The sequence below is a fragment of the Leptodactylus fuscus genome, chromosome 11 (genome assembly GCF_031893055.1).
Source record: "Leptodactylus fuscus isolate aLepFus1 chromosome 11, aLepFus1.hap2, whole genome shotgun sequence".
NCBI lineage: Eukaryota > Metazoa > Chordata > Amphibia > Anura > Leptodactylidae > Leptodactylus > Leptodactylus fuscus.
Genome location: NC_134275.1, coordinates 35,863,047 through 35,890,664, shown reverse-complemented (window position 1 = coordinate 35,890,664; position 27,618 = coordinate 35,863,047). Strand labels below are relative to the sequence as shown.

The window sequence follows — 27,618 nt, the reverse complement described above, 5'->3', positions numbered from 1 at the left end:
AGAAGCTCCTCCTCCGCTCCAGCCTCCAGCTCAGCAGGGTGCAGACAGATTACTTAATGACATGAGTGCACACTATCTGCTGATAACAGGGGCAGAGGGTTCTGACTCCTGCTGGACTGTGTGGATAGCGTCCTGAGGTTAGTAGTGAGTACTGGGACTGAGAGAGAAGCACCAACAGTGAAAATTATCACTGTTACCCTTAGAAAGTACATTCAGCCATTATTGTCAGCCTGAACCTGCAGCCAAGTGTTTTTTAGTAAAAATTTAAGTGTTCTTAGTTATCAGATCAGTTGGGGGTCTAACCACATGGAACTTCACTGATGAGGAAAATCTGAATGGAATGGTAGTTGTGTAACCTGCAACCAGCTCCATTTGGGGCACATGCGGTTTTATATACAGCTAAAAAGCCAAAAGTGTGCAGAATTCAGCGCACTGTCGGCTTTCACGTTCTGTGCCCCCGGTGAAGAGCTATCGGTGCCGGTACCGTAGCTCTTCACCATCAGAAGGGCGTTTCTAACAGTCAGTCAGGAACGTCCTTCCTCACAGCAGCATCTATAGCGCTGTACTGTGAGAGCAGTGAGGAACGCCTCCTCCCCTCCTGATAGTGCTCGTCCATAGATGAGTACTGGGGGGGGCCTTCCCCACTGCTCAGCGTCATTGCTGGGCGGTAAGCAACACCCTCTCTCAAAATACAGCGCTATAGACGCTGCTGTGAGGAAGGGCGTCCTTGACTGACTGTCAGAAACACCCTTCTGACAGTGAAGAGCTACGGTACCGGCACCGATAGTTCTTCACCAGGAGCACAGATCGTGAAAGCCGACAGCGATCTGAATTCAGCGCACTGTCGGCTTTCTAGCGGTATATAAAACCGCATGTGACCCAAGTGATGAAAGGTCCTCTTTAAGGTGTAATGAAAACCCCTATAAGGCCCCATTAACATCTGCATTCAGTATTACGTTCGGGCAGTCCACTTGAGGACCCCTGAACGGAAACCTATATGCATTAAAAAGCGGTTACCTGGAAAAGCCACGTACCCCACAGACCATAATGGGGACTGTTTGGTTTCTACTCAGTTTCCGCATGAAACATGTGGAGAAAAATGTCCTGCAAGCAGCACTTTTATAGTCTATGGGGTCCGTGTGGTTTTCCTTAGGTAAACGCTTTGTAATGCGTATAGGTTTCTGTTCATGGGGTGCCCAAGCAGACTCCCCGGAAACCATATACAAGGTTTACAGCTGGAGGCAACTGTGCTCCTATTGAATTAAATAGGAGTGCAGCTGCAGTTCCCCAGAGCCACCTACACTGTATACTGTTTCAAGCTCTGTACACTGTATACAGATTCTGGCTCTGTATACTGTAGCAGTGGTGCCAGGTACCTATTCACTTCAATAGGAGAAGAGCCGCTTCCAGAGGTATACCTTGTATACAACTTTTGGCAGCCCAATCAGCTGGTCCCTGCAGGGTCCGGGTGTTGGACCCCCACCAATCTGATACTGATAGGTGAGCAGTATCCATTACCCATGGGTTTCACACAACCATTTTAATATGGAAAAATGGGATATAAGGTCCTGTAAGGCCACTATATTGGCAGTAATTGGGCAGTCACATGACCCTAGAATTGTCCGTTCCAGTATGATTGTAGCTCATGTTTTGATCATTTTACATCTAGTATGACTGGTCTAATGTCTAAACCCATTGGCCTCTAACATATTGATTAATGTGCTTGTTTACAGAGACCAAATAGGAAAATGCGTCAGGTGGGCCGCTGCCTTTTTTTCTCACAGTACTCTCTATATATAAGGCAGCGATACAAATACGCAATGGGCGGTGTCTACTATTACTGTGGATTTCATTGTCCAGCAACACATATCCAGGCAGGATCTCAGTGGAGCAGGTAAAGCACGCTTCCTAAATTTTTTTGCATTCATTGACAGCAAGGAGAGAATGAATGAATAGAAATGCAATGGCTTACAAAGTTTAATTGCTATTCACTATATAGTAATAAAAGGGGTTGTTCATTTTGGATAACCCCTGTTTGTGAGGATGGTGTTCTGAAAATAAGCTGATCACAGGGTGCCACAAAAATAAAATGATCACGGGGTGCCAAAAAAATAAGCTGGGCACAGGATGCCCCAAATAAGCTGATCACAGGGTGTTCAAACATAAGCTGAGCATAGGGTGCCCCAAAAATAAACTGATGATAAGGTACCTGAAAATAAGCTGATCATGCGTGCTTAAAAATAAGCTGATGACAAAGTGCCCAAAAATAAGCTGAGTGTATGATGCACCAAAATAATCTGATCACAGGGTGCCCCAAAAACCTGATCATAGGATGCCCAAAAATAGACTGAGCGCAGGATGCCCCAAAATGAGCTAAATAGAGGATGCTCCCTAAAAAACTGACCCAAGGATGCTTAAAAATAAGCTGAGCGCAAGACACCCCAATAATAAGCTGTTTACAGTGTGCCCCAAAAATAAGCTGAGCACAGGATGTTCCAAAAATAAGCTGATCACAGGGTGCCCTGCTGCCTCACTGCCAGTGATCATCTGCCATCTATGGGTGATTTTGACAGCAAGTGCTCAATTTCCCTGCTGAACCCCAGGACAGAAATGAAGCATTGCATGGGGCTAATTGAAATGAATGGGCTGTTAGTATAATATATGGAAGGAGAGAGGAAGAACCCCCCTCTATTAAAGGGGTTGTCCCACTATAGGCACTTATCCCCTAGGCACAGGTTAGGAATAAGAGTTTGATCACTAGGGATCTGACCGCTCGGGTGCGGAGGAGAAGCATTAATGTGCCCCTGAGTGCCCTATGTGAAGAAGGGGAGTGCGTGTGTGTTCACCTATGTTTGGACTACTGGGAGAAGTGAATGGAGTACCAGGACAAGTGGTCGGACCCCCATTGATCCAATGGATAGAAGATAAGTGTCTATAGTTCTTCTAGCAAAATGACGAACACCGGGATGGTTGCCCAATGGAGCCCATTATAGACAATTTGATCTTTTAGACTCCAGTGGTATCAGAAGTAAGCGTAGATGTGAATATCTCGAATGTCGTCCACTACAAATAATGGATGCCCTATATTAATATTGCAGTGGTTATTACATTGCAGTTCACCATTTAATTTTCTTGTTCTGATTTTTGGGTACCCCGGCAGTGAGACTATCATAACGACACTTGTAGGTTACTACATAAGAATCAGGTCTGGGTTGCAGAGCTTATGACTGCCATGTAACTCTATACATCTGGCACCCCCACTGCATTCTTACCCTTCTTACCTCGCTATTTGACTGGATCCTCCTCAATTACATTGGAAATGCCTTGACTTTCCTTGTCCATAGGAAGAATGAAGTCCTTGTTCCTGGTGGCGCTGTCCGCTTGTTTTCTACAAGCAAGTCTTACTCTTAAAATCGCCTCCTTTAACATCGAGAGGTTTTCGGCATCTAAGGTTGACAACCCTGAGGTCCTAAATCTTCTTATCCGGGTAAGAATTTCTATGTTTGATCACATATACATTTGTGATAACTGTCTAGAGACCACTTGCATCATAGAAGAGAAAGTATAAGGTGACTCTATAAAAAAGGATAGAATTAAACAGAGGCTGGGCCCCTCCGGGTAAGGGCCCCTCGGCAGCCACATGATCTGTCTCTGGGCTATGACTTAGAGAAAGAGCTTTATTGTTTTAGCGCCACTGTGCTATGGCTGTGCTTGTTATTGCAGCTCAGTCCCATTCACATGAATGTAGCTTCTATATGGGGTTCTCTTTAAAAAGAAGTCACAGACCAAATTCAATAGGTTCAGTTTTATTTACACAACTGTATACACAATGGCACATAAAGCTTTATGGTCACTGAGATGAGATACACACTCTTGGCAGTTCCAGTATACACAAGATGGCTCTAATTCTTACTATTCCAGAATACGGAACAAACAAGGTAACCTACTTCTTTAGGTCTTGTTAGGTCTCCTGAACATGGGGTATTAAGCTTCAGAAAATCTGACAATATATTGCCCGAATTTCCCAAACTGAATCTGGTCTAGAGATCTGAACTCCCTGCATTGTAGGTAACTATGATTAAAAGAGTCTATGTCCCCCTGCGGCTCACCTGTATCAATACTATATACAATATGGGACAGTGGGGCATGTCTTCTCCTGTCAGGGCCGGTTATCTAATGCAGAGTCAGGCCCCAGTAGGAGAAGACATACCCCCAAAGCTTGTCTCCCCTAAACAATAAAACACTGATTTCCATGATGGTACCGCCATTCGTCTGATACCGTTTTTCTGCTGGCAGACTCCCTTTAAAATACTTATTTATTTGTAAGCTTTTTTCTGACTATGACTTTACCCAATATTGGCCCTAACGCTGACTACAATTTTTACTTCACAACCTTGGTTTCCCCTAAAGTAATAAAGGCAATATCTCTATGTGACAACCCGATCACTCGTCAGGCCCACCCCATGCTCATGGTGTCACATGACCCACAGGAAAAACAACCTTCATTAAATTAACTTTAAACTTCAAATCAATGAAATAAAAAACAAAACAACTTTTTAATGGAAGATAAATGGCCGTGGTGTTTTATTTATGGGGTTACCAATCCAACAATAAATAAATAAATAATTAAATCATCATTAAAACTTCAAACTTTATAAATATTAAATAAATAATTAGAACCAAAATACCATAAAACCAAATAACAATACAGTAAACTTACAGTCCTCCCAGCGATAGCTGGGCGACTAAAACCCCCCACTAATAAAACTCCACGACAGTCCATACTTGATATATTGGGCGGGCGGGTGGGCGTTGACTTCCTCCAGCTGGTCTCCTCAGGAACTGTCACAGAGCTACCAGCTGAGCTGTCTTTTATCTTCAAATTTCCCGCCTTTCACAAACAGCTGTCCAATCAGCTGATAAGCTTGTTGCTGGGCAGAAACATCTGGCAATCCGCTGCTAGGCCGTTACTGGGCAGATTATCAAGAAAGAAACTTCCAGAACCTACTCATGCCAAGGGCACAGCTGACCTTGCTTAACCCCAACTGGTAAGCACCATCTTGTAGAATTACCTCAAGAAATAGGGGGATAATAAAAGAAGACCAAACCAAATTAGATTAAATTTATCAAAATAAATAATTAATATAAACTCCTGGGGACAGTGACACCATGTGCCCCCTCATCATATACACTCAAGGGGGCCTCTCATTCTGACAGTATAGTTCAGCAATCTTACCTGGTCCAGTCTCTCTCTCAAGGGCTCTTGTTTCACCACCCCTGCCACTGTCTACTCCATTCAGTCCAGTCTAGATTACGTCTGTACTAGAGGCCACATATCAGGCCTACAGGACAACCAGACATGTAGTTATGTAGCTCACTCACTGGCCTGCAAACGCACCAATCCTCCTTAGTGTCCAAGTGAACTCCAGTAGACCCCAGAAGCCTTAGAAGACTCAGCAGGGCTGCCACTTAGGTTGAGGGTCAACTTCTGCCATCACCACTTTAGCAGTCCACACAGGACACCAGCAGGTCCACCTCCTCCATGGCCAGGCCATAGACCACTTGTTACCACTCCATCCACACTACGACACATGCTCCAGGTCCCACTTGGCACAGTCCTTAGTACCTTCCCATCTGTCCTCCAGAAGGTTCTTACTCCTTGTTCAGTCAGAAGGGTGCCACGGGGTATCAAGGCTTATCAGTCAACCTAAAAAATAAACCATTACCTACAGTCAAGCACATGATAAATACGTATAAGTAGAAGGCATAAGCAGTGAACACAACCCCTTCATGGGGAGATAGACGGTGGTAGATGCTGGTACTAAAGGGTGCCGGGTTTCTTAAGGGGTTGTCTCATACAGATAATTGTCCTGATAGCACCTGTTGATATTATGGGGTGAGGGGGCTTCTAGAAGTGAGAGCAGACCCAGTCTGACTTCTATGTAATACTTCACATGTTCTTTATTATTATTGCAGATCCTTAAGAGATATGAACTCATCTCTGTGCAGGAGGTTATGAATAAAGACGACACAGCTATTATAAGACTAGTCCAGGAGCTCAGCTCGTGAGTAAAACTCATATCAGATCTGGTGAATCGCCAGATCGTCCCAGCATGTCCTACTTCTGCCATTTCCTACTCTCTAGATGCCTCTGAGTGGTAATAGTCTGATTTTAATACTCTTTCATGAGATGACTGACATGAATTTGGGATTATCTGCCCCATAATCACTACTTTATCCCACATATCTCCAATTCTAAGAACGTCAAGATACATTTACATACATGTGATTGCGTATTATGTGTCATGTACCAAGTGCATCCAAGAAAGCAGTCGTGTTTCTGTAAGGCTATGTTCACATCTGAACCGGAGTCTCCATTGCAGTATCTGTCAGCGGACATTTTCTTCTGCTGGTTTCAATTTTAAGACGACAGACAACTGATTTTGATCAATGGGGTCCACCAGGCTCCGCATGTCCACCTCACTGATGATCTGGTCCTATGATGGACCAGAACAACAGAGGGCCAGTGTGAACCTAGTGTCAGTCTGTACAGGTTAAGGTAACACATCAGGTAAAGCTTATCCACTCTAGTCATTTAGTACATTTCCCTAGGGGCGGGGCATCACATTTAAATTAATTCTCTGTATCATGCTCCGCCCCTGAGGATCCACACTAGATACAATACATGACTTTTACTGGGAATATACTAAAGCACAATGTCTATCTCTTTTATAACAGGGCCACAGCTCTACCCTACAATGTGCTGATTTCGGACCATCTGGGCCGTAGCTCATACCGGGAGAAATATGTCTATATATATAGGTAAGTGACAAAGGACATTTTTATACATACTCATATATTGTGTCTGAGCACCTTGGCCTTGAACTGCAGTCATTGACTAGGTCACCCGGGGGGAGATGTGGGGGGGGTCTCCTTGTACACCACCTGTCCAAAAACCTCAGACAAGCTGCTCATAAGACGTGTAACCTAAATTGAGAAAATTAGAACTTTAATTAGTCATCCTGGGCTTTGCTGAGCGCAGTTACACATGACGGCATCAGTCAGGACTGATTTCTTCAGGGTTGGGAGATTTGAACACCTGTCCTGGCAGTGTCCTGGACCATGATAGATATGAAAGATGCCTGAAAGTGAAGAGCAGACTGTGTCGCCCCTATTAAAAACCTCCAGCCAGATGGAGCTGGATTAATGAGCGATGCTTCACCCTTGTCTTGTTCCTAATTCTGCAGAGAGGACATCCTGAAGCCGACAGAGTGGTATCACTACGACGATGGCTGTGAAAACTGCGGCACAGACGTCTTCATCCGTGAACCTTTTGTTGCCCGCTTTTCATCACTCACGACAGGTATAGGGGTAACCGTAATGTACATATACAGAAAAGATGTATATAGAATCCTTATATAACCATACAAAAGAAATATTATACTACATATATACTACATATACTGTAGTATATATATATATTATAATAATATACTGTATATTTAATATATATATACATATATATATATATATATATATATATATGGAAAATGTTTGTGTTTGTACCGTGTTAGCCAGCGGGTAGGAAATTTTGTTTTTTATATATATATATATATATATATATATATATATATATATATACAGTTAGGGCCAGAAATATTTGGACAGTGACACAAGTTTTGTTATTTTAGCTGTTTACTAAAACATGTTCAGAAATACAATTATATATATAATATGGGCTGAAAGTGCACACTCCCAGCTGCAATATGAGAGTTTCCACATCCAAATCGGAGAAAGGGTTTAGGAATCATAGCTCTGTAATTCATAGCCTCCTCTTTTTCAAGGGACCAAAAGTAATTGGACAATGGACTCTAAGGGCTGCAATTAACTCTGAAGGCGTCTCCCTCGTAAACCTGTAATCAATGAAGTAGTTAAAAGGTCTGGGGTTGATTCCAGGTGTGTGGTTTTGCATTTGGAAGCTGTTGCTGTGACCAGACAACATGCGGTCAAAGGAACTCTCAATTGAGGTGAAGCAGAACATCCTGAGGCTGAAAAAAAAGAAAAAATCCATCAGAGAGATAGCAGACATGCTTGGAGTAGCAAAATCAACAGTCGGGTACATTCTAAGAAAAAAGGAATTGACTGGTGAGCTTGGGAACTCAAAAAGGCCTGGGCGTCCACGGATGACAACAGTGGTGGATGATCGCCGCATACTTTCTTTGGTCAAGAAGAACCCATTCACAACATCAACTGAAGTCCAGAACACTCTCAGTGAAGTAGGTGTATCTGTCTCTAAGTCAACAGTAAAGAGAAGACTCCATGAAAGTAAATACAAAGGGTTCACATCTAGATGCAAACCATTCATCAATTCCAAAAATAGACAGGCCAGAGTTAAATTTGCTGAAAAACACCTCAAGAAGCCAGCTCAGTTCTGGAAAAGTATTCTATGGGCAGATGAGATAAAGATCAACCTGTACCAGAATGATGGGAAGAAAAAAGTTTGGAGAAGAAAGGGAACGGTACATGATCCAAGGCACACCACATCCTCTGTAAAACATGGTGGAGGCAACGTGATGGCATGGGCATGCATGGCTTTCAATGGCACTGGGTCACTTGTGTTTATTGATGACATAACAGCAGACAAGAGTAGCCGGATGAATTCTGAAGTGTACCGGGATATACTTTCAGCCCAGATTCAGCCGAATGCTGCCAAGTTGATCGGACGGCGCTTCATAGTACAGATGGAGAATGACCCCAAGCATACAGCCAAAACTACCCAGGAGTTCATGAGTGCAAAAAAGTGGAACATTCTGCAATGGCCAAGTCAATCACCAGATCTTAACCCAATTGAGCATGCATTTCACTTGCTCAAATCCAGACTTAAGGCGGAAAGACCCACAAACAAGCAAGACCTGAAGACTGCGGCTGTAAAGGCCTGGCAAAGTATTAAGAAGGAGGAAACCCAACGTTTGGTGATGTCCATGGGTTCCAGACTTAAGGCAGTGATTGCCTCCAAAGGATTCGCAACAAAATATTGAAAATAAAAATATTTTGTTTGGGTTATGTATATTTGTCCAATTACTTTTGAGCTCCTAAAATGTGGAGTGTTTGTAAAGAAATGTGTACAATTCCTACATTTTCTATCAGATATTTTTGTTCAACCCTTCAAATTAAACGTTACAATCTGCACTTGAATTCTGTTGTAGAGGTTTCATTTCAAAACCAATGTGGTGGCATGCAGAGCCCAACTCGCGAAAATTGTGTCACTGTCCAAATATTTCTGGCCCTAACTGTATCTACACTCACCGGCCACTTTATTAGGTACACCATGCTAGTAACGGGTTGGACCCCCTTTTGCCTTCAGAACTGCCTCAATTCTTCGTGGCATAGATTCAACAAGGTGCTGGAAGCATTCCTCAGAGATTTTGGTCCATATTGACATGATGGCATCACACAGTTGCCGCAGATTTGTCGGCTGCACATCCATGATGCGAATCTCCCGTTCCACCACATCCCAAAGATGCTCTATTGGATTGAGATCTGGTGACTGTGGAGGCCATTGGAGTACAGTGAACTCATTGTCATGTTCAAGAAACCAGTCTGAGATGATTCCAGCTTTATGACATGGCGCATTATCCTGCTGAAAGTAGCCATCAGATGTTGGGTACATTGTGGTCATAAAGGGATGGACATGGTCAGCAACAATACTCAGGTAGGCTTTGGCGTTGCAACGATGCTCAATTGGTACCAAGGGGCCCAAAGAGTGCCAAGAAAATATTCCCCACACCATGACACCACCACCACCAGCCTGAACCGTTGATACAAGGCAGGATGGATCCATGCTTTCATGTTGTTGACGCCAAATTCTGACCCTACCATCCGAATGTCACAGCAGAAATCGAGACTCATCAGACCAGGCAACGTTTTTCCAATCTTCAATTGTCCAATTTCGATGAGCTTGTGCAAATTGTAGCCTCAGTTTCCTGTTCTTAGCTGAAAGGAGTGGCACCCGGTGTGGTCTTCTGCTGCTGTAGCCCATCTGCCTCAAAGTTCGACGTACTGTGCATTCAGAGATGCTCTTCTGGCTACCTTGGTTGTAACGGGTGGCTATTTGAGTCACTGTTGCCTTTCTATCAGCTCGAACCAGTCTGGCCATTCTCCTCTGACCTCTGGCATCAACAACGCATTTCCGCTCACAGAACTGCCGCTCACTGGATGTTTTTTCTTTTTCGGACCATTCTCTGTAAACCCTAGAGATGGTTATGCGTGAAAATCCCAGTAGATCAGCAGTTTCTGAAATACTCAGACCAGCCCTTCTAGCACCAACAACCATGCCACGTTCAAAGGCACTCAAATCACCTTTCTTCCCCATACTGATGCTCGGTTTGAACTGCAGGAGATTGTCTTGACCATGTCTACATGCCTAAATGCACTGAGTTGCCGCCATGTGATTGGCTGATTAGAAATTAAGTGTTAACGAGCAGTTGGACAGGTGTACCTAATAAAGTGGCCGGTGAGTGTATATACAGTACAGACCAAAAGTTTGGACACACCTTCTCATTCAAGGAGTTTTCTGTATTTTCATGACTATGGAAATTGTAGATTCACTCTAAAGGCATCAAAACTATGAATTAACACATGTGGAATTATATACTTAACAAAAAAGTGTGAAACAACTGAAAATCTGTCTTATATTCTCGGTTCTTCAAAGTAGCCACCTTTTGCTTTGATTACTGCTTTGCACACTCTTGGCATTCTCTTGATGAGCTTCAAGAGGTAGTCACCTGAAATGGTCTTCCAACAGTCTTGAAGGAGTTCCCAGAGATGCTTAGCAGTTGTTGACCGTTTTGCTTTCACTCTGCGGTCCAGCTCACCCCAAACCATCTCGATTGGGTTCAGGTCTGGTGACTGTGGAGGCCAGGTCATCTGGCGTAGCACCCCATCACTCTCCTTCTTGGTCAAATAGCCCTTACACAACCTAGAGGTGTTTGGGGTCATTGTCCTGTTGAAAAATAAATGATGGTCCAACTAAACGCAAACCAGATGGAATAGCATGCCGCTGCAAGATGTTGTGGTAGCCATGCTGGTCCAGTATGCCTTCAATTTTGAATAAATCCACAAAAGTGTCACCAGCAAAGCACCCCCACACCATCACACCTCCTCCTCCATGCTTCACGGTGGGAACCAGGCATGTAGAGTCCATCCGTTCACCTTTTTTGTGTCGCACAAAGAAACGGTGGTTGGAACCAAAGATCTCAAATTTGGACTCATCAGACCAAAGCACAGATTTCCACTGGTCTAATGTCCATTCCTTGTGTTCTTTAGCCCAAACAAGTCTCTTCTGCTTGTTGCCTGTCCTTAGCAGTGGTGTTCTAGCAGCTATTTTACCATGAAGGCCGGCTGCTGCACAAAGTCTCCTCTTACCAGTTGTTGTAGAGATGTGTCTGCTGCTAGAACTCTGTGTGGCATTGACCTGATCTCTAATCTGAGCTGCTGTTAACCTGCGATTTCTGAGGCTGGTGACTCGGATGAACTTATCCTCCGCAGCAGAGGTGACTCTTGGTCTTCCTTTCCTGGGACGGTCCTCATGTGAGGCAGTTTCTTTGTAGCGCTAGATGGTTTTTGCAACTGCACTTTCAAAGTTTTTCCTATTTTTTGGACTGACTGTCCTTCATTTCTTAAAGTAATGATGGCCACTCGTTTTTCTTTACTTAGCTGCTATTTTCTTGCCATAATACAAATTCTAACAGTCTATTCAATAGGACTATCAGCTGTGTATCCACCTGACTTCTGCACAACACAACCCCATTTATAAGGCAAGAAATCCCACTTATTAAACCTGACAGGGAAAACCTGTGAAGTGAAAACCATTTCAGGTGACTACCTCTTGAAGCTCATCAAGAGAATGCCAAGAGTGTGCAAAGCAGGAATCAAAACAAAAGGTGGCTACTTTGAAGAACCTAGAATATAAGACAGATTTTTAGTTGTTTCACACTTTTTTGTTAAGTATATAATTCCACATGTGTTAATTCATAGTTTTGATGCCTTCAGTGTGAATCTACAATTTTTATAGTCATGAAAATACAGAAAACTCTTTGAATGAGAAGGTGAGTCCAAACTTTTGGTCTGTACTGTATATCTACAGTATTTAGCACCCATGCATAACAATAGTAATCAGTGATATTAGTCCTCGTCCCTATGGTTGAGCACATACTGTGGGTCAGTGGGGATTTAGACACCAGTGAGCAGGAATTTTATGCTGTCATATGTGCTCATCTTTATAGACCTCACATTCTAGTTTCTACCATGGGTAATTTCAGAGGAAACCAATTGATTTATCAGTATGTTTTTGGCGTGTGAAAGGAAATCAGAGAATGTGGAGGAAACCCATAGCAATACTGGAAGAACATATAAACTGCAAGGAGATGTTACCCAGTTGGATGCCACTCCAGGACTCCAGCTCAACAGAGCAAACCACGGAGCCATCAAGCTTAGATTAAAGGCTCATGTATACATAGGCTGTTATAGGCCACTTTATGCTGTGTTAAGGAGTAGAGCTGAGCGAGTATATTCGATCGAATACCTTGGCCGCATAGCTCCCGGTGCAAAAACACTTTCGGGGCATCAAATTTTTACTACCCCTCCCACCTTCCCTGGCGCCGGGAGCTTTGCGGCGGAGGTATTCAATCGAACATACTTGCTCATTTCTATTAAGGAGTTATTGGTATTTTCCACTAGACAGCTGCATCTAGGGAACAATATGGAGGCACCTTAGAAGCCTTAATGGCATGCCTACAGACTTGTAGTATGTTGTGCTGAAGATCATCTACTTCTGTAAATTCTGGTGACAATGTGTATGTATGAGTAGAGTGTATGTCTTGGCTGCAACACTAGTATACTCAAGAGGAAGGGATCCGTCCTCCATGTAATGGGGAGGCTGGTGTTATTAGGCCCCATTCACACGGGGCATGGGCTGACATATTTTGGTCCTGATTTTGACGCGGGAAGAATAGGATCAAAATGCGCCTGCCGCGACTGTCGCAGCTTCCGACAGTCGCGGCTTCCCGCTCCGGAGTAGTACCAAATGAATGGGCCTAGTCTGGAGGGCGGTGCCGCGAGGCGGACGCCGCAGCTGTATTAGCTGCGGAATCCGCCTGAAGAAAGGGCAGCTTGTTAGCAGTCTGCATAGACCTCTATTGTGAGGGGGCGGATCTTGAGGAGTACAATTGCCACCTAATTCACCAAAAAATTCCAGCTAGGGTAAAACATTCAGATGTGACTGTGATTTCACACTGATATTTGGGAAAGTGAATTCACGTGAATGGAAGCTGGTCTACATTAGTGCAGCATGGCCACTGCTTAGTGTACAGAACCATCTGCTGCTGACTCCATACACCGTGCTCTGAACAGCTGATTGGTGGGGATGTCAGGTGTCAGATATCAACTATCTCACAGTCATGACCTATCCTATGGATATACTGTATGAGCACATGGATAACCACTGTATCAGGGGCGTAACAATCGTAGAGGCAGCGGAGGCGGCTGCCACAGGGCCCGGGCCATTAGGGGGCCCGGTGACAGCCACTACCGCTGCGTTTTTTTTTTAAATAGTCCGTTACGGGCCCTATTCACTTGCCAATCCTGGCTGGGCCGGGATCGGCAAGTGACACCGCGGGCCCCACAAAGACTATCATTATACTCGGGGGTCTTTGCAGACCCCTGAGTATAATGATCGGCGGATCAGAGAGGTAAGAAACATAAAAAACTGTTACTTACCTCTCCACGATCCTGCCAGGCCTCCGTCCTACTTTGTCTGACGTCTCTGACGTCACATGAACCCGGCATGCTTCCCGGGTCTTGTGACGTCCGACGTTATTAAAGAAGGACGTGAGCGGCAGTCGACAGCATAGGAGCCGGGGGACAGGTAAGCAACAGTGTTTTATTTCAATGTTTTTATTCCCCGGGTCTCCGATTATTATACTCTGGGGTCTGAAAAGACCCCAGAGTATAATAATTGTTTATGGGTGTCCACAGAGGGACATAATACTGTGTGCAGAGGACACTATTGGGGTTAATACTGTGTGCAGGGGACACTATTGGGGTTAATACTGTGTGCAGGGGCCACTATGGGGGATAATACTGTGTGCAGGGAACAGTAAGGGACATAATACTGTGTGCAGGGGCCACTAAGGGACATAATACTGTGTGCAGGGCTTACTAAGGGACATAATAGAGTGCGGAGGAGGGGGTCGGTCGAGGTCTTCGGTGTCGGTTGGGAGGGGGGCATGTCAAAAGTTCGCCACGGCCCCCGCCATTCCTAGTTACGCCACTACACTGTATGACATAAGGGGGCCGCCAAACAATCCTCAATACTTCTTGAGAACTCCCTAGATGGGTTGTCCATTAAGGACACTAATCCCCTATCTACAGGACACGAGATAAGTTGCCGATTACTGGGGGGCCCGATCCCCATTAATCAGGAGGACAGGGGACTGAAAATCCCCCAAAGGTCTCCTTGTGAATGAAGTGCCAAAGCGCTTGTGTGACTGACCCTTCATTCAATGCTATGGGGTTCCCGGGACTGTAATCTCTGGCAGTGCCTGCAGCCCCATAGAAGTGAACCTGTTCCTTGTCCTCCTGATCACTGGGAAACCCAGCCTGTTTATAGGGGATAAGTGGCCATAATGGGGAAGGAAACTGACACAAAAAAAGCATCTTTTCTGCAATGTGTAGCCTCAGCTTTAAAATCTAGACATTTATAAAAACACACAGCCCGCCATCATAATGACAGTACGCCCCCAGTATAAGTTACACTGCTATACACATAAATATTTGGCCCGTTGCTTAGTACTTTCTGCATGCAGGAATTTTAAGCAGTTGATTTTTGAGGTTCATGTTGTCAGTGCAGTGACAGCAGTGGCCACAAGGTGGAGCTTTGATATAAGGGACGGCCCACATCTGTATTACATTAGCCTGAATTGTACAATAGCGCTGCTTAATCCCACTGCATAGTGAATGCAAGATTGTGACAGCATAATGGGATTTTATGGTGATGAAGAAGTATAGCAAACACGAGCGTGTGGTGGGAGGGAGTGGGGGCTTCATGACATGTGACAAAGGTTAAAAGTTGAATATAATGGATGCTCATCTATTTTTATTGCTTTGTAGTTATGAAAACTCCCGCTCATTGTTGTGAAGCCATCGGCAATTATTTCCTTCCATAATAATGAAGTCTTATGTAAAATACCTATAAAACTATGCAGCTAGATAGGACCAGATTGCTGCAGGCTTATACAAGAAGTTATTGGATCCTTGCTTCAGCGGATATACTGTCTTATAGATGTGCGTCTGCATCCCAGGAAAATGATCCCGCTGTGTAGGGAGAGGAGAGGCGTACAAAACACCAGTCTTAAGAAATCTGCCCAATTGTATCTTAGCCTTTGTCCCTGAGGTCCATTATCTTAGTCCCTGATTTCCAATGGTTTTGTGCCATAGTCCTTCTTCCTAGTGATTTGTATTCACTCCCCGTCTTATCCCCGATATCCCCGATATCCTTAGGCCTCCTGTACATGACCTTAGTTTTTAGCGGGTCTGCAATGGTGGATAGAAGTATGGACCCGTTCATTTCTAAGGGCCCATACACACACCTGTAGCTTTTGCCGTACCAGGGCTGCAGATTATAAGCATGTCCTAGTTTGCCCACATTAGTGGCATAGACAATCGTAGGGGATCATACAAGTCTGGATCCTTGTTTACGGATGATACGAGGACATGTTTTTTTTGTGAATGGGTATTTGCAGACAGTAAAGACCACTATGCTTTAGTCTCTGATCTCCTTTGGTTTTGTGTCATAATTCCTGACGTCTATTGGTTCGGTGTCTTAGCCCCTGAATTGCAGTGGTTTTCCTTCTTAGTCCCTGGATATCATTGGTTTTGTCACTTAGCTCCTAATTTCCAGTGGTTTTAAGTTCCTGTTTATCAACTTGTGTGACAGATTCTCTCTTGGACAAGTCAATCACTTGACCTTCATTAATCCTGAAGATGTTTGTGGGCCACATTACCCTCACCTCCCTGGGCAGCTGCTCTCGCTACCCAATATGTCCACCTCTGATCCGGTGGATTCAGAAATAATTATTTATCCAGATAATGGATTCAGTAATTCCATGAAGGGAGGAAGTAGGTCAGAAGAATCCATGACTCATTGGAAGTGGCAATATGGCGGTATTGTTGACATAGAGCACTGGGTTCCTGGGTTGACCAAGACCAATATGTCACATGGGTTTCCTTCATTTTCCTCCCTCACTCCATATAAGCCATAAGATGCCAGATTTATTTAACAGACAACAGAAATGATCCAATACCAAAGGTCTAATAGGGCCGCCAGTATGGTGCTGTGTCCTTCTTTCCATGACTTGAGCCAAATCCTCACCTCCTAATGTAATATCAATGGGGATTGGACAAACCAGGGCTGGCACCCACTCCTCTCTCCACATGGTACGTATGCCCGTGACTACAGATACATGCTATATCACTTTTTGCTGTCCTATTTTCTCCTCAGAGTTGAAAGATTTTGCTCTGGCCTCCATTCACACCAGTCCAGATTATGCAGTGCGGGAGGTGGATGGACTCTATGACGTGTGGGAAGACGCCAAGCAACGCCTGCGTATGGAGGTTCCTCCATTTCTTATTACTGCGGTGCTATCTTTTATGTATGAGGCTCTTACATTCTCAGGATGAATGACAGTGACAGACACGTAACATTGCACATAATAGCTCTGCAGTCTAAGACATTCAAGAAACCGTCCCTGCTAGGAGGAAGGAAGATACAGAGAAGATTAGGACTTTTTTTCTATTCAGGGTAGCAGGGCCATAAAGGAGAGAGCTGGAGGTCTTTGAGCCTGCACTAAATCTTTTGGGACGTTTCCGTGTGTGACGTGTTTAGAATGTCATTTATAGAATGCGTTGTATTTCTCTGTGCCCCCTGCTGTAGTAAGCGATGGGCCTCCTCGTAACATCTCCTGTATCCCATACTAATACTATACTAGGGTGACCTATGTGCAGAATAATTAGTCTATGTCCATCCTTCTATATAAACAGTAACGATGGGCGAACCGACTCATCCCGAGCCGGATTCTACCTGAATACTACAAATTGTTCGTCTTTTTTACGAAACTGAACAAATAGAGATTTGTCTGGGGCGAGCTAAAATGGCCACCGCGTTATACTCTGGGGTCTCCTCAGACCCCAGACTATAATAGGTGAAAGCCCAGGGGAAATTAAAAAATAATAATAAAAATTAAAAAAATCGCGCTCAATTTCTTGGGTCCCTAAGGTGGGTCTTCAAGGGGTTAAATGTGCAGGAGATATGGAGATCTGTCACTTACCTTACCTGAGTGTTAAGGTATATGTAGGGAGAAAGCTGTCAATCAGCGATGAGCATGTGAAGGAGCCCAAGCCATAAGCCGTAGAATATTATTAAGTCCTACCCGGGGAAGGGCGCGCGGGTGTGTGTGTGGGGGGGGGGAGGTATAACCCAGTCATATATTGGTTGGTTAGAAATCCAGGCCTCCTTTTAGTCATAGAGACTGTAGGTAGGAGGAGAGAGCAGGAGCTATTCATTTCTTTAAAGTCAGGATGACTCTGTGACAAAAAGCACAGATTCACAGCTGCTTAGAATGGATAATTATGTAGATAATCTGTTTTCCCTTAGTCCCAACAGCGGCACAATACGGGCAGAAAATACCCTGCCTTGTGCCGCTGTTGGGACGACAGGGAATGGCTACTATAGCTTAGCTTCTTCCTGTGAAAAGACCTTTGCTCAGTAAGGTAAGAGTTCTTAGGGCCCCTTCACATGGCGTAAGCGCTCGGCTCATTCCGAGCCGTACATGCGAGCGCTTCTAAACACTTCCCATTCACTTCAATGGGAGCGCGCGTAAAGCCGGCTTTACGAGCTCTCCCATTGAAGTGAATGGGAAGTGTTTAGAAGTGCTCGCGTGTACGGCTCGGAATGAGCCGAGCGCTTACGCCGTGTGAAGGGGCCCTTAGATCTTCACTACACTCCAGTTCTGAGCATGTTATTCCTGCAGGACATCCTGCTCCTTGGAGATTACAACGCCGGCTGCAGCTATGTGAAGTCTTCCCATTGGCCTATGATTCGACTCCGTCATGAAGCCAGCGTTCAGTGGTTAATCGGAGATAATGCAGACACTACTGTGAGCACCAACACCCACTGCCCATATGACAGGTGAGGGATAGAAGGTTTGCCAATCACTTGTAAGAACGTTGATCTGTATGGGGTAGTTGTTCATTTATAATGTCCTTATAATTTGGAGCCACCAATATGATATTACCAGTGCATGAATAGAATACCAGGTCTGCAGTGCAGACTGAAATTCCAGTAGAACCATAGAAGTAGGTGCTTAAATGAATAGAATAAAAACACCAACTGTCGCAATAGTATAGGTAAAGGAGAGTAGGGCTTCCATCTATATGACAACCATGAGGGACACTGTAGGGGTTGTTGACTTGTCCTCCATCTTCTTCCTTTTGCTACTATCTGTAGGGCAGCGAGGAAGGAACAAAAGGAAGAAAAAAATTACCTTAAGATCAGACTACACGGGTGTTGTTTGTAGTCTGTTACCATGGGGACACATAGGTCTGGATAGGAGTTTTCTACACAAAATGGTAGAAGTTTTAAAATGTTCGCCTGGTAAAGTTTTTTTGATAGAATGCCCCAAATGGCTTAAATAAATTAAATAAAGCTGTACACAATTTATCAATCCTCAACTCTCCCATTCTGACGCAGACTCCCTGCTGGTCTCTATTTGTTGGTTCATTCATGACTTATAGAATTGTGTGAATTGTGACAAATCTTACTTTAATATCGTGTTTCGTCTCCTTTTGGCTTCAGGATTGTGGCTGGCGGGGCAGGTTTTCGGAAGGCTGTCGTTCCGGGCTCAGCTGCTGTTTTCAACTACCACGTTGCGTATGGTCTTACATATGAAATGGTGAGGCTCGGACTCAATGATATCTGAGTTTACTTATTTTGGATATATTAGCGACTAAATTGGTTGCACTGCTTCTTATCCTTAACCTTTAGGCTAAAGCTGTGTCAGATCACTACCCTGTGGAGATGGAGATACGTAATGATCGTGAGTAACACACCTGGAAAGCGATGGGGCTGCATTAGTAAATACCTAATATTGCAGAGGAGACGTAAAGATGGAAACCACAGCACTGCCTTTAGATTCCATCATGAGTATAAGGCCATGTCCAGGATTCAAGAAAGTTTTTTTTCTTTAAAAATAGCGCCACATCTGTCCACAGGTTGAGTGCGGTATTGCAATGATTTAGAAATATACATAGCCATGTTTTTTCTAATCGTGTTTGGCCACTTTTCAGGGTCTTCCCTCTAAAAACACTTATTCCCTATATATAGAATATATAGAATAGGGCATAAGTGTTCCCAATGTGAACACAGCGGTAGTCCGCCCATGAGACCACCACTCTAATTACTTCAATGGAACTGAGGTAGATCATCATTATATCAGTCTTGTACGAGTGAATGGCATGGTGGCCACAGATGTGCAATACCATTGAGTTTACTAGGAAATTAGGAACCTTCTTTCTTATGATTGCTGGGAATCCCAGATGTTGGACCCCTGGTGATTAGATACCCTATTATGGGGCATAAGTTAGCTTTATCTATTATATGCAGATGTTCTGTATGGCTCTACTTTGCGGCCCAGGAGTTCAGCTACATTTAGCTTCAGGTTATTGAATGGGCAGTGTGGACCTCCCTGGATTTTCCTTTGTATTCTCTTCCCAATATCCCTATTATATTCTACACACTGTATCAGCCTCTACTTATACCATGTCACACCAACCCAATGTTCTTTGTCCCAGCCCTAAATCTGGAAGGATCTGCCTATACTTTGAGGCGGATCCAGCAATTGGACCATCCTTATATTATACCGTTATCTACAGAACCATTTGAAAGTGATAGTGGAGCCACTAAGAAGTCCTTGTGCCGATAACATGATCATTTGAGGTTAGCCAGGACGCCCTCAAGGCTTGCAGAGAGTGACCCATGTCCCATAACCTCTTCTTCATAAGTCCTCATCCTCTAGATCAGGGGTGCTCACACTTTATCAGCATGTGAGCTACTTTATAACATGCCCAAGTCGCAAGATCTACTACCCACTTCTTGTTGGCGGGTCTGGGGCGGGGTGGGGTGTGTCTGTGGGCGGGGCCAGACGGATCGTGAGAGCAGGATACAGCGGCGTTCTGTGGCCGCCCAGGGATCCCTGCTGTTTGCTTGTTCACAGCACAGGCTGAGAGTTATCTCTGTACACTGGCAGGCTGGGGCTGCAGCATCCCCGCCTGCCAGTGTCCGTAGATGACTCTTAGCCTGCGCTGTGAACAAGCAGCGCCCCGGACCACTCCATCCCTAAGAGCGGCCTGCAAGTGTCCGGAGTGCTTGTTCACAGAACAGGCTGAGAGTCGACTCTCAGCCTACACTGTGAACAAGCAGACACCGGGGATCCCTGGCTGCATCCTGTGATCGACTCGTACGTCCATTGCGATCGACCGGTAGATCGCGATCAACGTATTGGGCACCCCTGCTCTAGATCCTCTCAATGCTTACATTGCAGACATCTATTTCTCATGCACCTTACAGAAATAGGTCTTCACCATCACATGAGCCACACGTACCCTGCCCTCTAAATCTCATAACTTCCAGCATTTAGGGCAAAATGTGGTCTTTGTTATACTGAACAAGGCATGTTCCCTTCCTTTTTCAGCCTTGTACAACAATGAGAAGTTCAAGATCAGCAGCAGTATTGGTATAAGTGGAGGACTCGCCCTAGGTGGTGTTTGCGACTGTATAGGGGTGGATTTCACATCCTGTGTGGGGCGCTGTGGTGCCAATTCAAATAGCTACCCCTGCAACTGTAACGCCTCATGCGGCAGCAGTAATAGGTGCTGTGGGGACTATACGGAGGCTTGTAAAATCTAAATGTGTTCATCTACATCAGAGAGACATGACCTCACTGCCAATAAACAGTATATGATAACCATATTGCAGCTGTATTTCTTTAGCCAACGTTCTCTCCTTCAACTGGTGTAACTCTATCCAAAATAGAGGGGCGTACTGTATGTATATGTAGCATTTATATACATACAGCTGTACGCACATGTGCTTGACAGACAGGCAGTAGCCTTATTATAAAACGAACACATATTATCACCCTACAATGTCTTATATTATACATAGAACTAATTCCGTCATATAGTACCCATTAGTAAAGCTGCTATACTGTACAAAGAACTTCAGTACACAAACAGGTCACATGAGCAGTCAGGGTCATAATGAGCCTTTTTTCTTTACAAATGTTTCAAAATTTTTACCACCCATAAATCATTATTATACTCTGGAGTCTTTTCTCTCACCTCTCCCGGGGGCTCCCTTGCTGTGTTCAGTGTTCCTTCACGGGCTTTGATCCTCTCCTTTTCTCCTGGGCCACCGGCGTCACCCAGAAGGCTGGATGAGGACCAACGATGCCTGTGAAGAAACAGTGAACCTGAAGCCTGTGATTGGGCCTCAGGAGTCACATGGGGTGCACTGCCTTCATGACACTCATGACGTCATTGTGCCCTGCATGACCATGGCTTCAGCCGTCCACCGGGGCTATTCCTGTCACCTAGTAAGCCAGAAGAGACTGGAAAAGGGCTGAAGATACCTGCAAAAGTGTGCTGGACACCATGGGTTAAAGGATACATCCCTGGTGGTCTAGGGTGGCGAAGTGGTTATTGTAATTTTCTCATCTCTCCTTACATGTCTATTTAGTAAATACCTGCATTACTCAGGAAATAACACCGCTGGAGCTCCTTTACTTACCACCGTGTAGCACTGTTCCTCTATTATTCCTCCTGTCATCTGGGTGTGACCAGTTGGGGGCGTATCCCGGCACACTATAACACTGCCCAATCAGTGCTACAGTGTCAGACTAAGTAGGGACACACCCATTTGTCATAGTAGCACCCAATTGTCAATTTATTCATAACTACTCTATTATTAACTACTTTTTATTAAAACAAACAAAATTCTGTGATTAATAATTTCATAATAAATATTTTTATAAATACCTACACTCACTGAAGTGGAGTAAAGACGGGACGAGGTGAACCTTGCATATATACCATCATCAATATTCCATTATCAACTGAAGGGGGTGACAAACATTAGTAAATTAGGTATTTTCTCCCACCCAAAAACAGCGCCACACCGGTCTATTGGCTAGTTCTGGTATTGCACTTTATCCATTCATCAGTAGCCATCTGACAGTACACCACCAGCTAATCTATCCCATTCTTCAGGATTACGCAGACACTTTTCTATTGTGGCCTAGGACCTGGCTGCCCACTCTTTTGGCCGGAATTACCTTTTATAGGGGTTGGTTATCTTCTGATATCTTGGATCTAGTGGTCTCCAAAGCAAATTCTGTAACAGAGCCCACTTACCATGTGCCCCCACTGATCAGATATTGATGGCCTTTCCTAATTGTGGAAACCATATTTACAATCAGATGCCCCCCATAACACAATATAACACAATATGATACAATACAATATATTTAGATGGTATCTCATTGGCTTCTTCCTATTCCATTGCAGCATCTTACAGCGGTCAGCGTTTTTCCATCAGCACAAACATTGGTATAAATGGAGGCCTTTCCCTTAATGGAGTATGCGACTGTGCAGGTGTCAATCTTGCATCCTGTGTGGGGCGCTGTGGAGCAAGCGGGAAGGCTTTCCCTTGTAACTGCAATGCGTCTTGTAGCAGCTACAACGACTGCTGTTCCGACTATCGCGCTGCCTGCATTGTTTAACCTCATATATACTGATGATATGATACCTGGCAATATCATATGAAATAAATTGATATAAAATGAGCTGCAAAACTATGTCTTCATTAAACACCATGAGGTGTCTTAGACGTAATATACAGTCAAAAAATCCTGGATCCTGCCTAGTGTCTGTATGCGCACCTTGTCACAGTATGGCTTGTACAGTGTAGCAGTCAGTGTCAGACTACACCTTATTTTCCTATTACATGCACTGGTTGGCTGCCATTTGATCTAGTGCTAACCAATCTGCTGAGTCTGGTTCACAAATGGAGCTGGAAATGATCTGCCATGTAACTTTGCTCTAGAGGAAAATAAAAGACTTATACATTTTGATTTTCCAGTGTCCGACCATTACTGATGTTCTCGGGGTTCGCACCAATGAAACTATCTGGTTTTACTTCTTAAAGGGGTTGTCCCATCACAAGGATCCTATCTATACTGCTTGTTAATGTGAATGTAAGACTTTTCCTAAATACACTGCTTCAGCAAAGCTGCTTTGTTTGTCCACTATCTTACTTTATTCAATTCATTGTGGCCACAGCCCTGACCTAGCTTCTCCTGAGTCAAGTGATGTATCTGCTGCTCTCAGGGGTAGGGAGGAGGGGCTAAGTGCAGGGAGCGAGCCTGTGTATCTAGCTAATCCTGTGTCTATACCACATGACCTAGCTTCCTGCTATCAGATAGGGGAGAGGAGCTGCTTTCATTTCTTCTGTTCTCCCAGTTATCAGGCTAGCTAATTCAATTGTGTTCATTATGGCAGAGACAGGCAGTCTCTGTATGTAACACAGAATGGAGTTGCTGCTGCCTGTACTTCATAGTCCAATATGGGTGGGCGGAGCTAAACGGCAGGTGGCATGTGAAACCCCGCCCACCAATTGATGCAAGAAACTAGGAAAAAAGAAGATTTTACAGCAGTAAAGACTGATGAGTATGTGAGGTGGGAATACCCCTTTAATGCTGCCTGAAAGTGAGCTGGATCCAGGGGCAATAAATATTGTAGGTCACATACTCATAGTGGGCCATAATACACCGGGCTGGGGTCAAAAGAGTTCCCTGGGACTTACATATTGAAGACCTGTCCTATATAGATCATCAGTATATGACTGGAGGAGGTTGATACCTGGGACCCCAACTGATCAGCTGATATAAGGCCACAGCTGATTGGTGGGGGTCCATATAGCTATACATTGTGTAGGGGTTGTTTTTAGTATTGCAACAAAGCCCTATTCACTTGAATGGGACTGAGTTGTTGCTGTATTATGTGAACGATGATTGTGGCGTCATCAACACAGACAAGCACACTGTGGCCTTTTTAAACAGCTGATCGGGGGTGGTCTTGGGTATTGGACCCCCACCAGTCACATATTGATGACCTATCCTAAGGATAAGTCATCAATATCTAAGTCATGGAAAACCCCTTTAACCTATTGCCAGTGGTATACATAGAACAAAAGAACCCTCATAGCAAAGGCCAGAATGGACAATTACTCGCCTTTAACAAGGCCTATGGGACCCAATGGGCTGCTAAGGGCTAGTTCACACGGGGGCAAAGAGGCTGATTTTGACAACAAATTTCGCTTCGAAATCCCCCCCTTTACAATAGTGGTCTATGAAGACTGCTAGCAGAAAAAAAAAAAGCGACATGACCTTTCTTCAGGCATTTTCCACCTAAAGAAAGCAATAGAAGTGAATGGGAGGCGAAAACCGTGTATTTTTTTCCCGCATGGTTTTTTCGGCCCATTCACTTTATGGGAGGGGAAAACAGCCTGGTGTTTTTTGAAGCGTTTTTTTTAACAAAAAAAAAAAACGCTCAAAAAAAGCTACAAAAAGCGTGGCAAGGTCCAAAAAAAAGCTTCCTAATTAGGAAACGTTTTTTTCCGGTGCCAAAATAAGCCCCATGTAATTTACGTGTGAACTAAGCCTAACAGATTTCGTTTAGGACTAAACTAGGCAGCCGAGTGTAAACCATTGAGATTTCTCCTGCAGAGTATGGACTTATAGGATGAGGTGCACAGTAACATCAACATGAACGCCAGGACACACAGTTTTCACAGGCGACTACCTGGGGCATCACATGGCCTCCACCAGCACCTTCTTCCTGGTGCTACCTCTTCCCTATCTGACCACCTATGGATGCAAAATACAACGTGATCCATCAAACCAGGCCATCTCTTTCTATTGCTGCAGGGTCCAGATCTGATGCTAATGTGCCTATAGTAAGTGCTTTGGGTGGTGGATGGAGGTGAACGGGGGCACTCTGACCAGTCTGCAGCAACACTGCCCCATAGACAACAAACAGCAATGCCCTATGTGACCCCAGTGGGTGCCGTATGTAATAATCACTGGAAGTCTCATGGCTGGTCATGTGTGGAATGATGGTGTGGCTGTACCACCACACAAATGCTAAATTATGGGACATTTTAACTCCCTACTGGCCAGGTCATCAATATCATATCTGTGGAGTCTGAGCATCTGCGGTGGTGAGTGATGCTTCACAGGACAGTGATATCGCGTTCATCGGTCATATTGCCTATTTCCAGCTCAGTCCCATTTTAGTGATTGAGGTTGAACTGCAACACCAAGCACAGCCACTATACAATCTTGTGGTCTATTCCTACAGCTGATGGGTGGACCCCACCAATGTGATATCGATGACCCATACCAAGTATATATCATATACTATTATATAGATTATATATTATCATAATCCTGGAAAAACCCCTTTAATAACCTAACACTTATATTGCAGCTCAGTCCCATTCAAGTCAATACCACACACAGCCAAAGCTAAAGAGCGTCGCTGCAGAAGTCTCTCATCTCCAAATATTCTCCTCATGGTATAACAAAGTCGATGCGTGACTGGTGGAATAGAATAACTATGAAAATATGGAATAAGATGGAAACATATTATCATTCATCTAATCACAGTAACAAAAAGCAACTGGAAGACATTTGGCGTGTTGAATTTAAACCAAATGCGTGCCCCATGGCGTGGAGTCTGCAACATGACATGCCATCGAAGCTCTAAGCCCACATATTGGATGCATTTGGGATGGATATGCCAATGTAAGAACAGAGGATGATGTCTCTGTCCTCCATCCAGGCAGTGCAGAATAAAAATAGCTTCAAAGGGCAAGGGACATCTGATCTATCTCATAGGAAAATGGTCTTCCGGGCCTGGAGTACGAAGCAGTGATGGCACCACATGGGGTGATGCGGGCTTGTACAGATGCATCACTGCTAACCTGCACCTCTAGCGCCTCACTGTGGTCATTCCTGAGAGCCTCAGACTTCTGCTACTACTTGAGGCTTTGCATTGTTCTTTCTTGGTCCCAACAGTGATATAGCCAGGGTGACTGCTGAGGCCTATGAGTGGCGACATAGGCACGACAAGTGTCATGATGTGATGATGCTCAGCGTACCCATGTCACCACTGTACCCCAATCCCAAGCCTCAGTGGTGACCCTGACATTACCAGCAGAGCACCAAAAGAGATGGCGAGTATAAATGTTTTTTTTTTTTTTTTTTTTTAACTTCTGAGCCTTCACCTGTTATACCCTGGGGTCTGAAGAGACCCCCGAGTATAATAATTTACCGCAATGCTTGACACAGCGCTCATTTTAATTCATCCGTAGCTATGCAGATAGGGTGAAGGCTACGTCTATAACTTTTAAAGGAGTGGGTGTAAAATTTTTTTAAAAAAATCAATATTCAGCTATTACTGCTACTCCATTATACAGTCCTGGTCCCCATTCTCTCCAGACTGGGCGCATGCTGCCTGAAACCGAGAGGAAGGGGTAGGGGCCCCCCCAGCCAGCGTAAACACCAATACCCACAAATAAAGGCACAGACACATTGCTTTTGGTAACGTGGGGGTCGGCCACAGCTTTATTAAACAGAAAGACATATCAGCAGAACCCTGTTGCCCCAAGATAGAAATTAAAGGAAAGGGATCGAGGAAAGGGGAGGTGACAAGGTCCTGCCAGCTGTGACACCTAGGGGAAACAAAGAATAAAATAAATAACCATAAACGAACAATACAAGTAAATATATACAAAGCCAACAAAATTAGAAAAAACGGAATACCCAGAACCAAATAACAACTCAATAGAAAACCAAAAAAGGGGCCCTGAAGGGAGGGGGGGGGGGGGGGGGGAAGGGGGAGGTGGGTGGGAGACGATGTTGCTTCGGCGCTGGTGGGGATCCGAAAGGAAGTCCCCGCCCAGCGCCGAAGGTTTTATACACCCCCCCCCCGCGCGTGACTCCGCCCCCCAACCGCGTCACCCAGCGACGTCCAGACACCGGGAGGGGAGGAGGGACGCAGGGGAGCGTAATCGCGCCCAGTCAGGGATCCAAGCAGCTTAGGCAGCTGCTCAGCCCTAAGTTCTGATCCTGGACTGAAAGTGGAGAGGCTCATGTGACTACTGCAGGCAATTGCTGGTTTAGGTGGTCGCTGGTAGGGAATCAGTGACATATAAGATGTATCAGGGACTACTGAGACCAGTATTTGGCCACAATGGTGACGGGCGCCTCTCTTCTTCTGGTCCAGCCATCCCAGCAATGGAGAGGCAAGTACGGCTTTAAGGGCCACAGACATAGTCAGTATCCTGTGGTGTAGCTAATGGGGGTATAGAGGTTTTAGTTGCACCCACTTTGGTGCCTACTGGTGCCCTTTGTGACATGAGGACATGGGTGTTATAAATAGGAC

At 44.7% G+C, this 27,618-nt stretch overlaps 1 protein-coding gene across 1 annotated transcript; it reads left to right on the top strand.

Annotated features, from left to right (window-relative positions):
• The first annotated feature begins 3,349 nt into the window (after positions 1-3,349).
• Positions 3,350-21,019, top strand: LOC142185165 (deoxyribonuclease-1-like). The gene is made up of 9 exons (XM_075260436.1): positions 3,350-3,487; positions 5,977-6,065; positions 6,739-6,822; positions 7,248-7,363; positions 16,559-16,671; positions 18,087-18,244; positions 18,911-19,007; positions 19,100-19,151; positions 20,805-21,019. The coding sequence occupies exons 1-9, from the start codon at positions 3,350-3,352 to the stop codon at positions 21,017-21,019; spliced, it is 1,062 nt and encodes a 353-aa protein (XP_075116537.1).
• The last annotated feature ends 6,599 nt before the right edge of the window (positions 21,020-27,618 follow it).